Source organism: Taudactylus pleione, unplaced genomic scaffold (genome assembly GCF_031769625.1).
Source record: "Taudactylus pleione unplaced genomic scaffold, aTauple2 ptg001867l, whole genome shotgun sequence".
NCBI lineage: Eukaryota > Metazoa > Chordata > Amphibia > Anura > Myobatrachidae > Taudactylus > Taudactylus pleione.
The window spans coordinates 410,638-423,596 of NW_028286264.1; the positions used below are offsets into that span (position 1 = coordinate 410,638).

Consider the following 12,959-nt stretch of genomic DNA (forward strand, 5'->3'; position numbering starts at 1 on the left):
ATTACACAAGCCGGGCACCATCTTGCCAAGCAAAGGGTGCTGACATTGCAGTGTGTGCCCATACTTCCAGCAACGTCCCATTAGTGACTGGTAACGGTAATGACCCATCTGGATGTTAGTAGACTGTGGTTGACAGTGGTCACCAGATGATCACACTGATAGACTCCCACCGAATCAATCGCCCACCCTGGCCGCCAAATATTCCAGCCCACCTATCTGCAGCTAAATCTGACACAAATCGCAGAACGCCTACAAACGTCTCGTGACGACTCTACGACTTATCGGTCAGGAAGGTTTTCTCATCAGTGATGGAATGGAGCCATAAGACACTTGTACTGGACCCACCTGGCCTTATTTCCGGCGTCCATCAGGTCCGCTATATCGGTGTATGAGGTTACGGCCAACTTGGACAGGTCTTCTACGTAGGGCCCCAGTAGTGGGTGCTCCCTCACCCGCAGGTTCCCTTTGTTTTTGGGGTTCAGTAGGTCCCGGACCCGCTCACAGTAAATTTCCATGTAACTAACCTGCAATGGACACAATAAAGAGATGGGCTGCAGACAGACAGAGGTGCAATCACTGCAGGTCCAGCTGGTCAGACCGTTACCGTTCTCCACACCCTCCGGCACTACGGTGCTTTATGGTTTGGTCTGTAACGCTCTGCATTGCTCCGCCTCCCAAATATCGCAGCACAGCGCAGCTGGCAAACATTACTTCACCGTACGGTAACCCAAAAGGCATCCCCATTAGCACCACGGCTACCCCACTGATACAAGAAGCCACATAAAGACCCCAACTATCCAACCGCATTACGGAGCCTGGGGGGTTCTGTGATAAATCAGCTTCTCATTGTTACCTTCCTGGAGTCTAACCATTTGGATCACGGAGCACATTAGAAATGAAGACATTAAAGTTTTAAAAGGAAGGAATGAATAATTCACTATGAACTTAGATCCTTAGTATAATGACTGCCGGTAAGCCCTGTATCTATGAGCATTGCTAGACTGACAAAGACAAACCATGCTGATCATTTATGGTCATAACATTTTAAGATGCTTATTGAATAAGCTGGATAAATAGGATGAATGTACTGTAAGTCCCAGCAGACAGCGCCATTTATGTAGCAGCAATCAGACGGCGCCATTTAATGTAGCAGCTATCAGACGGCGCCATCTAATGTAGCAGCTATCAGACGGCGCCATTTAATGTAGCAGCTATCAGACGGCGCCATTTAATGTAGCAGCTATCAGACGGCGCCATTTATGGAGCAGCTATCAGACGGCGCCATTTATGGAGCAGCTATCAGACGGCGCAGCTATCAGACGGCGCCATTTAATGTAGCAAATGCAACAGGGCTGGTCGCCTTGGAAGTTGGGCTGACCTCAGGGGCGCACATGTAGTACGATCTACAGAACATAGCACATACATAGCAATGCTGTTACCCACCTGTCTGAGAACGTCAGATTAGTCTTCTGAACTAGATCTTTATGGAGTGAAACAATAGTTTTGGCCATAGTAATAGATCAACTGCAAAACGTAATCACTGCGCGGTAGTGCCAGAAACGCTGCTATCAGCGTATTTATTCTCTCGCTCATTTAAAGCCCCTAATTCACATAATAGATCCCAATCTAATAGGTCTTTACACCAAGACTCCCAATCCGCGCTCCGATACCGGCAGCTCGGTAACCAGGTAACAATCAGAGGTCAAATCATAGGAAGACGAGACTGAAATCTGACAGAGATAAATGTCACAAAATGCTGTTACACGTCCCATCCCAGTGTTACCAGACTGACATTCATCTTACAGGTGATCAATCCTATAAATAATGTATGGCTCGCTGCTGACGGAGCAATCTGTGGTGTACAGCTGACCAGACAATTCCCATCCAATATACTCTACACTAGGACATTTATACACCGGAAATAACATTTACTGGAAAAATCATCATGAAGAGATTTATGCTCAAAATCAGAAAACAAAGCAGAGATTCCCAAACTCGGTCCTCAAAGCACCATAACAGTCCATCTTTTATGGATAACTATGCTTGGGCAGAGGTGACAATCGGTACATCAGTCTTTTGATTTAACCATCTGTGCTCAACTATGGATATCCTTAAAACCTGGACTGTTAGGGTGCCTTGAGGACCGAGTTTGGGAAACTATTTATTAAAGGGACATTCTTATTTATTTTTTTGTATAAAAATGGTATTTGAGCAATAAATAACTAACAATAAACAGAGATAGCACTGAGGTAGGCGAGGAAGGGGTTCCTGATACGAGGATCAGTGTAACCCGCATATGGTGGAGATGATCACGGCTACCCTAACTGCAATTATTGCATATAAAGATCACTATGCAGTAAGTATTATAAAGCGTTGCCATCATTCTGCAGCCGAGGAGGACCAGTTATATAACATCATTAGGTAGCTATAATGATCCCACCATGACCCCTTATTACTAATCTTCCTCCCGCTGGAACTAGAACCCTTATACCTTCCTTGTAATGACTCACAATTGACGTTCATGTTCTATGTAAGGCAAGGCTGCAATGCTCTGCGAGCAGGATTTCTCGCACACTAATAATAAAAAGATCTTCTGCAAAAAAAGACTGTTAGACGCGGACGCACAGAAAGACCCCGCATCTGACACCCTGAACCGTATTAACCACATAAAACTGCTACAAACCAAAATCAATCCAAAAGACACATTAATGCGATGACGCTCCGTCATTTCCTGCTGCACTTATTTCAGCCAAGAATTCATTGTTACATTTCCAGCAGGTGCTGGCTGCGTCTGTGTAGCGCAGAGTGACGAAATACAGGTAAGTACAATACATTGTGTCTAACAACGAGCAGAAGACAATGCGGCATTCACCACTCACCTCTACGGAGAATGAGACTTCCTCATTATTATTGTCATTTATTTTCTCAAACAGGTCCTCACATAGCTGGGGAGACAAGGGAAAGGTCTCAGAGGTAAGGACGAGAAGTCACCCTTATATCAGGGGCTCCCAAACTCCGCCCTCAAGGTACCCTAACAGTCCAGGTTTTAAGGATATCCATACGTAAGCACAGGTGACTTAATTAGTACCTCAGTCAATTGGATTATACATCTATGTAAAAACATGGATATCCTGAAAACCTGGACTGTAAGGGTGCCTTGAGAGCAGAGTTTGGGAACCCCTGCCTTATATATTACACTGGATCAGCCACAAAATGGCCGCCACTGCTACATAGAAGTGTTGTATACACATTAATGCAGAGGAATGAGCTGTAAAATACCTGCGGGATGATGCCGGCCTGCGTCTCCTCCTGTTTGCCCATCATAGTATAGGACTTGCCAGAGCCCGTCTGCCCGTAGGCGAAGATACATACATTGTAGCCTTCGAAGGCATGTTCAAGCATCTCCTTTCCGATGTCATTGTACACGCGGTTCTGGGATGCGAAGGAAGGATCGTCTGGCTGCAGGAAACAGGGATGATGGAACCAGTGACCTCGGTAACATGCAGACGCCAGTGACCTCCTTAACATGCAGCCACCGGTGACCTCCTTAACATGCAGCCACCGGTGACCTAATTAACATGCAGCCACCGGTGACCTCCTTAACATGCAGCCACCGGTGACCTCCTTAACATGCAGCCACCGGTGACCTCCTTAACATGCAGCCACCGGTGACCTCCTTAACATGCAGCCACCGGTGACCTCCTTAACATGCAGCCACCGGTGACCTCCTTAACATGCAGCCACCGGTGACCTCCTTAACATGCAGACACCGGTGACCTCCTTAACATGCAGACACCGGTGACCTCCTTAACATGCAGACACCGGTGACCTCCTTAACATGCAGACACCGGTGACCTCCTTAACATGCAGACACCAGTGACCTCCTTAACATGCAGACACCAGTGACCTCCTTAACATGCAGACACCAGTGACCTCCTTAACATTCAGAAACAAAATGATAGAGTTTTTCAAAACGTCACCAACTTTATTTCAAATATATTTGTGTAATAATTCCTAACCCCAGACAGAAGGGGGTGTCAGCCTTGAGGAACTCCCTATCTTTATTAACAGAAGTTCCTTTGAAGAGCAGCAATTAAAATGGGGACCACCCCTGGGATCTCCATCGTTAAACTATTATAAGCAGTCGCACCGCGCAGTCTCACAATACGAGAGCTCCCTGCGCTGGAGACCGCACTGCGTGGGCGACTGACATCTTCTACACACAGGGGGCATATAGCAATGATGATGCCTAGATGAGGGGGCTATCCTATGCTAACCAGATGGTCCCAGTTCTCCGGCGTACAAAGCTCTCCGCTCCTAATCAGCCATACCGTGCGGTCATGGACAGACGCATCAGGTGACAGAGTTCTAAGCATCCAAAATGTATTGTTATTAAAGAGGTGGGGACAATAGTAGACTATGGGGCTATGTACTAAGCCTGGGAGAGAGGTAAAGCGGACGGAGAAAAAGTACCAAAACAATCAGCTCCTGTCATTTTCCAAACACAGCCTGTGACATGGCAGGAGCCGATTGGCTGGCTTAGTACATAGATCCCTAGAGGAGTAATCTTTATACGGTGTCTCTCCCTTACACACGCACGCACCCGGCTCCCCTACCAGAACTACTGTGCATTCTGAGAAGATAATGTTACAAGAACCTGTGGATTATAATGACACAGCCATTCATTCTCCCTCCCACTGGGCACTTACCGAGGTGTGAGACCAGTAAGAGTAGTCAAAGCTGAAGCTTTTAGCTGGTTCCTTGGGGTTCTTTGGGTTGAGAATACCTAGAAGAGGAGGAGAAGGTGTCACAAGAGGCAGAGATTTGTCATCCAACACTACAGAGCTCATGTACACAGCGCACATCACAGCCCAGCCTCCTGCCCGCGCACATCACAGCCCAGCCTCCTGCCCGCGCACAACACAGCCCAGCCTCCTGCCGGCGCACATCACAGCCCAGCCTCCTGCCGGCGCACATCACAGCCCAGCCTCCTGCCGGCGCACATCACAGCCCAGCCTCCTGCCGGCGCACATCACAGCCCAGCCTCCTGCCGGCGCACATCACAGCCCAGCCTCCTGCCGGCGCACATCACAGCCCAGCCTCCTGCCGGCGCACATCACAGCCCAGCCTCCTGCCCGCGCACATCACAGTCCAGCCTCCTGCCCGCGCACATCACAGTCCAGCCTCCTGCCCGCGCACAACACAGCCCAGCCTCCTGCCCGCGCACAACACAGCCCAGCCTCCTGCCCGCGCACAACACAGCCCAGCCTCCTGCCCGCGCACAACACAGCCCAGCCTCCTGCCCGCGCACAACACAGCCCAGCCTCCTGCCCGCGCACATCACAGCCCAGCCTCCTGCCCGCGCACATCACAGCCCAGCCTCCTGCCCGCGCACATCACAGCCCAGCCTCCTGCCCGCGCACATCACAGTCCAGCCTCCTGCCCGCGCACATCACAGTCCAGCCTCCTGCCCGCGCACATCACAGTCCAGCCTCCTCCCCCATCACTGGGTACATTATGCCCACCTCGCTCTGTACGCCAGTGTGCCCCAGTGGGTCAGTGGCAGAGTAGTCGTCATGGCCTCATAAACCTAGAACCTCCTGTGTATCTCATCCAAGTCCCCTCCATACCTTGTACCCAACAGTATCCTCTAGAATAGGGGTGGACAATCAGCGGCCCCCAAGATGTTGTAAAACTACACATCCCAGCATGCCTTGCCACAGGTTTGCTATTTGGCCAAGCTAAAAATGTTGCAATGCATGCTGGAATTTGTAGTTCACCAACAGCTTGAGGGCCGTTTATTGCCCACCCCTGCACTAGAAGTACTTACATACATACATTACATACAAAAATACATTACATACTGTACACATACATACACTGGGGGCACGGCATAAGGGGCACCTCTCCTGTGGGCACCACTCCTAGGGGCATTATGTATAAGGGGCACTAGTGCTGTGGGCATTTTGTGTATTAGGGGTACTACTACTATGGACATTGTGTAAAAGGGGCACTACTGTGTGCCATAACATGAATAAGGGACAATACTATGTGGTGTAATGTGAATCAGGGGCACTATGGGCATTGTGTAAAAGGGGCACTACTGTGTGCCATAACATGAATAAGGGACACTACTATGTGGTGTAATGTGAATCAGGAGCACTATGGGCATTGTGTAAAAGGAGCAATACTGTGTGCCATAACATGAATAAGGGACACTACTATGTGGTGTAATGTGAATCAGGAGCACTATGAGCATTGTGTAAAAGGGGCACTACTGTGTGCCATAACATGAATAAGGGACAATACTATGTGGTGTAATGTGAATCAGGAGCACTATGGGCATTGTGTAAAAGGGGCACTACTGTGTGCCATAACATGAATAAGGGACACTACTATGTGGTGTAATGTGAATCAGGAGCACTATGGGCATTGTGTAAAAGGAGCACTACTGTGTGCCATAACATGAATAAGGGACACTACTATGTGGTGTAATGTGAATCAGGAGCACTATGGGCATTGTGTAAAAGGAGCACTACTGTGTGCCATAACATGAATAAGGGACAATACTATGTGGTGTAATGTGAATCAGGGGCACTATGGGCATTGTGTAAAAGGGGCACTACTGTGTGCCATAACATGAATAAGGGACACTACTATGTGGTGTAATGTGAATCAGGAGCACTATGGGCATTGTGTAAAAGGAGCACTACTGTGTGCCATAACATGAATAAGGGACACTACTATGTGGTGTAATGTAAATCAGGAGCACTATGGGCCTTATTCAGCAAGGACTGCAACTGCAAAGCGATCCGCAGTTTCCGGGAATGTGGGCCGTACCCCCCCCCTCCCCTTACATGCCTTGTCTGTCTATCAGGCAGAGGTATTCAAGGTCTGCGTGCAACTACGCAGGACCCATTCTGCACACGCGCAGATTCACGGTAATCAGGCCCTGTATGTGGTGTAACGTGAATAAGATTGTGCTGCGGTGTTTGAATTGGCGATACTATTGTGACTACGCCCCTTTCTTTTGAGACCACACCCCTTTTTGTGACACGCACTGTCCCTTTATTAAAAACCCGCAGAGGATGGAGGGGGGTGAGTTCCACCACGTCTCTAGGAACACTTTAAGCACTGCATTGCATACATACACACACACACACACACACATTACATACATATTCACAACACACACACACACACATTACATACACACAACACATTACATACATATACACACACACAAACATACATACATTACACACATACACATATAGGCAATCCAATTCAGCGAGAGTTGAAAAGTGCCAGAAAGTTGGTCCCGGAGCTATTCAATTCAGCGCGCTGTTTAGTCCGACTATAACAGCTCAAGTCAGAGAATGCCGGTCCTTGCAAAAGGAGGAAGGGGTAATGGGCTAGAGGTAATAGTGGGGGAAGGGGTAATGGGCCAGTGGTAATAGTGGAGGAAGGGGTAATGGGCCAGAAGTAATAGTGGGGGAAGAGGTAATAGTGGGGGAAGGGGTAATGGGCCAGTGGTAATAGTGGGGGAAGGAGTAATGTGCCAGAGGTAATAGTGGAGGAAGGGGTAACGTGCCAGAGGTAATAGTGGGGGAAGAGGTAATAGTGGGGGAAGGGGTAATGGGCCAGTGGTAATAGTGGGGGAAGGAGTAATGTGCCAGAGGTAATAGTGGAGGAAGGGGTAACGTGCCAGAGGTAATAGTGGAGGAAGGGGTAATGGGCTAGAGGTAATAGTGGGGGAAGGGGTAATGGGCCAGAGGTAATAGTGGAGGAAGGGGTAACGGGCCAGAGGTAATAGTGGAGGAAGGGGATACGGGCCAGAGGTAATAGTGGGGGAAGAGGTAATGAGCCAGAGGTAATAATGGAGGAAGGGGTAATGGGTTAGAGGTAATAGTGGGGGAAGGGGTAATGGGTTAGAGGTAATAGTGGGGGAAGGGGTAATGGGCCAGAGGTAATAGTGGAGAAAGGGGTAACGGGCCAGAGGTAATAGTGGAGGAAGGGGTAACGGGCCAGAGGTAATAGTGGGGGAAGGGGTAATGGGCCAGAGGTAATAGTGGAGGAAGGGGTAACGGGCCAGAGGTAATAGTGGAGGAAGGGGATACGGGCCAGAGGTAATAGTGGGGGAAGAGGTAATGAGCCAGAGGTAATAATGGAGGAAGGGGTAATGGGTTAGAGGTAATAGTGGGGGAAGGGGTAATGGGTTAGAGGTAATAGTGGGGGAAGGGGTAATGGGTTAGAGGTAATAGTGGGGGAAGGGGTAATGGGTTAGAGGTAATAGTGGGGGAAGGGGTAATGGGTTGGAGGTAATAGTGGGGGAAGGGGTAATGGGCTAGAGGTAATAGTGGAGGAAGGGGTAATGGGTTAGAGGTAATAATGGAGGAAGGGGCGATGCGGTAAATGGAGTAAGGGGTGATGCGGTAAATGGAGGAGTGGGACGGGTGCTGTAGTAAACTCTTCTCAGTACTATATAGGTTATAGACGTCCTGTACCCTCCCTGTTACACAGACCCCGTCATGCTTTTATCTTCTACATAATACCCCCATCTGGGAGGAGGACGTTCTGCTGCTGACAGACGCACAGTGGAAGGAAATCTGGGATTGGTTTCCTCATATCACTATCTGCTATAAACGGCGTCACTCCGGGCATATTATTCCTGTTATTTTCATCACCTCCTATCAGATCCGTACCCCAGTCTCAGGCACCAGGTGCACCTAAACATCTAGGTAGTCCGTGTACTTCCTGCTGTCCTCCTACCGGATTAGATGTGCTACCGGGGATTGCTTTATCATCCAAACTACCCCTATTACTGCAGGCAGGTACAGTAATACATTGCATGTGTGCTTTCTGGGTAATCAGACCGGCCAGTCTGCAGGAAGGGGTTTACTTGGCCGCTCCATGCAGAACGGTGATGGTTGCGGAGCTGATCACTACCGGGTCAGATCGGACGGTCCTTTGTAGCGGGCTACCTCTCCCATGTAGTCCTGCCTGTGGGCATGTGCCAGCACAGTAGGTTTCCTATATTTATAGGTAGGTTATACGTTCCCCATGCGTGTCACAGGGAGATGAATGACAGGTAACAGACAGCAGAACGATCAGCCCCCAGCAGCCTGACCATGTGCTAAGCTCCCCAGCACATGTAGTGTCCTTGTGAGTCCCTGGGAGTCTCAGCAGCACCAGAAATAGCCGGGACTTGCCAAACGCAGCACTATTTCACACCCTGCCCTTTTACACCTCCAGTGGGTGACAGAACGAGGATTTATAGAACCGCTGATAACATTATCTATGACCACTACATGAGAGAGAGAGGTTCTATGCAGGTATCATTACAACATCCGGATAGATTGTTAGATTAAAGAGTCATTTTTTTACTCTGATTTGATTCCATAATTCTTAAAAATATGTTCCTAAATCCGCCAAAGCAGTGGTGACCAAATGATCTGCGCGGTTTCGGGACGTCTATAAAAGCGCTCAGTCACAGAGCTCTCCGTGGCCTCCAATAGCTTTAGATTTTACAGACAAAAGTTCTAAGTAGCTACAAAATTAGCTGTGACCCCTAAAGGTGGCATAATCCAGACTCAATGATACCAGTGGCTTTTAGAATGGCACAGACCCCAAACACAAACTGCTGACTCCCACTTAGGGTTCTCAGATTATCCCTTTAATAGGTGACAGCGATGAATTACACAGGGTCTGAGGCCCGACCTCCTCCTACCACAGGAAGCCTGCCGGGGGAATCTGCAGCGGGATGGCATTATAGAGAGGCCGGGGGAATCTGCAGAGGGATGGCATTATAGAGAGGCCGGGGGAATCTGCAGAGGGATGGCATTAGAGAGAGGCCGGGGGAATCTGCAGCGGGATGGCATTAGAGAGAGGCCGGGGGAATCTGCAGAGGGATGGCATTATAGAGAGGCCGGGGGAATCTGCAGAGGGATGGCATTAGAGAGAGGCCGGGGGAATCTGCAGAGGGATGGCATTAGAGAGAGGCCGGGGGAATCTGCAGAGGGATGGCATTAGAGAGAGGCCGGGGGAATCTGCAGAGGGATGGCATTAGAGAGAGGCCGGGGGAATCTGCAGAGGGATGGCATTAGAGAGAGGCCGGGGGAATCTGCAGAGGGATGGCATTAGAGAGAGGCCGGGGGAATCTGCAGAGGGATGGCATTATAGAGAGGCCGGGGGAATCTACAGGGATGGCATTATGGAGAGGCCGGGGGAATCTACAGAGGGATGGCATTATAGAGAGGCCGGGGGAATCTGCAGAGGGATGGCGTTCTAGAGAGGCCGGGGGAATTTGCAGAGGGATGGCATTATACAGAGGCCGGGGGAATTTGCAGAGGGATGGCATTATACAGAGGCCGGGGGAATCTGCAGAGGGATGGCATTATACAGAGGCCGGGGGAATCTGCAGAGGGATGGCATTATAGGGAGGCCGGGATATTGTCTGTCTGTCCCTACATCACACTGCCCAGCAAACAACAGGGAGAGGAAGGGAAAAGGTCACAGCTACAAAGTAACACCAATTAACCCTTTCTCATCCAGTGTAAGGACTAAAAGCTGCAACCAGGAATCCAGTAACATTTCTACATTTTCTTTTCCTAAATGACCATTATGACAGAGGATATATAGAGATGCACCATACACCCCCTCCTACTATAACTATGTAGTATGTATAAAATTGTGCCAAATGTACATTAGATTGTTAGCTCCAGGGGTGAGGGCTGGGATAGGCATGACTGTACAGCACTGGAGAGGAGTTGGGGATAATGATTATGGACATTCCCCTTTCCCTGCACATAAAGAGCTGGTACTTTGGGAGAAAATGAAAGTTTAGTATTTTGGCCACTCCTACTTCATTTTAATATGCAAATCAACAACGAGGTAATTATCAACAGAATATCAATAATTGCCTCTAAACTAGAATATATACAAAACAAATAAGATAGTGTAACTATACCGGACTACCTAACTCTAACGTAAGTGCTGTATGAATATACTGATTTTCTAGGTATATTGTCTTTAATTAATATCTTCATAATCCAGAGTGACTTAAGTTCTGACTATATAACTATAGTAACTCTTAGATACATGGGATGCTGTTTAGGGTCTGCTTGTTTTAGAATTTTATTACTTTCATTTGGTGTGGGTGAGGTTACAGGCGGGTGAGGGGCAATCAGTTACTGTTAGGATCTGCAAGTAGCGGATCATCTTGGTGGCAGTTCCCAGGCTTGGTCACTAATGGAGACTGCATCTAATCCTGTGTTCAGTTCATAGCCTGTCATTCCTGTCTGTCTGTGTTCAGTTCATAGCCTGTCATTCCTGTCTGTCTGTGTTCAGTTCATAGCCTGTCATTCCTGTCTGTCTGTGTTCAGTTCATAGCCTGTCATTCCTGTCTGTCTGTGTTCAGTTCATAGCCTGTCATTCCTGTCTGTCTGTGTTCAGTTCATAGCCTGTCATTCCTGTCTGTCTGTGTTCAGTTCATAGCCTGTCATTCCTGTCTGTCTGTGTTCAGTTCATAGCCTGTCATTCCTGTCTGTCTGTGTTCAGTTCATAGCCTGTCATTCCTGTCTGTCTGTGTTCAGTTCATAGCCTGTCATTCCTGTCTGTCTGTGTTCAGTTCATAGCCTGTCATTCCTGTCTGTCTGTGTTCAGTTCATAGCCTGTCATTCCTGTCTGTCTGTGTTCAGTTCATAGCCTGTCATTCCTGTCTGTCTGTGTTCAGTTCATAGCCTGTCATTCCTGTCTGTCTGTGTTCAGTTCATAGCCTGTCATTCCTGTCTGTCTGTGTTCAGTTCATAGCCTGTCATTCCTGTCTGTGTGTTTTTCTCAGGTGCTACTAATCATCTGCCTCTCTGCATATCTCAGGTGCACATCAGCCTGTGATTAGGAATTACTCTCTGCTGGAGACGGCTGTGATTGGGTCCTGCTTCTCTTAAGTTACAGCCAGCCCTGCACTCTGTGCTGGTTATACTGTCTAAACATCAGTACACAGACTGTCTCCCGGCTTCCAAGCCGCACCAGTGCACAGACTGTCTCCTGGCTTCCAAGCCGCACTTTTTCCCAGCTTCAAAGCCGCACCAGTGCACAGACTGTTTCTCGGCTCCCAAGCCACCACATCGGCCTCCGGCCACCACTGGCACTCCAACCACATCCTCAGCACCTTGCCGCACCAACGGCTCCTAAGCCACATCATCGGCTCTTAAGCCACAACATCGGCCTCCGGCCACTCTACTGCAGGGCTCAACAAATCCCGGGCGCCAGGGCCTGGCGACCGGGATTTCCAAGTTCCCCCCCCCCCCACCGCCGCAGGGAAGCTCCTGCCGGGCGCCCGCTGAAATGTTACCGGCGGACGCCCGACTCCCCGCGGAGGGCATTATGGGCTCCGGCGTATGGCTCCCCCCACGGGCATTATGGGAGAGACGTCGTTCCGATGAATGGCAGACGGCAGCGGACGCAAAATCGTGTCATAAGGTAAGTATTTTTTTTTTGTGTGTGTGTACTACAGGGGGCACTATTACAGGGGGCTTACTACTGGGGGCACTATTTCAAGGGGCTTACTACTGGGGGCACTATTTCAGGAGGCTTCCTACTGGGGGCACTATTACAAGGGGCTTACTACTGGGGGCACTATTACAAGGGGCTTACTACTGGGGGCACTATTACAAGGGGCTTACTACTGGGGGCACTATTACAAGGGGCTTACTACTGGGGGCACTATTACAAGGGGCTTACTACTAGGCTGACGGGCACTCAAAGGGCATGTGTGGTGGTCTATACAAGCTTTCATATATTTTGGTAATGGACGATGGTCTGGCTCCTAAACTTTTAAGACGGCTCCTAGCTTTTACAAAAATTTGTTGAGCCCTGCTCTACTGTACAGTTCGTACTTTAGACTTTTCTTTTATACGTTCTTGCCTGTTTTTTGTGACAATAAAGTCACTTACTTT

At 49.0% G+C, this 12,959-nt stretch overlaps 1 protein-coding gene across 13 annotated transcripts in view; it reads right to left on the reverse strand.

Annotated features, from left to right (window-relative positions):
* The window catches only part of KIF1B (kinesin family member 1B), a 214,525-nt gene that overhangs the window by 107,286 nt on the left and 94,280 nt on the right, over nucleotides 1-12,959 (reverse strand). For all 13 annotated transcript variants that reach the window (XM_088465147.1, XM_088465144.1, XM_088465142.1 and 10 more), the window contains exons 3-6: nucleotides 4,710-4,786; nucleotides 3,280-3,459; nucleotides 2,880-2,945; nucleotides 346-524 (exon numbers count right to left, since the gene is read on the reverse strand). In XM_088465147.1, the coding sequence (XP_088321273.1) occupies nucleotides 346-524; nucleotides 2,880-2,945; nucleotides 3,280-3,459; nucleotides 4,710-4,786 (502 nt within the window). The remainder of the gene's footprint in view (nucleotides 1-345; nucleotides 525-2,879; nucleotides 2,946-3,279; nucleotides 3,460-4,709; nucleotides 4,787-12,959) is intronic.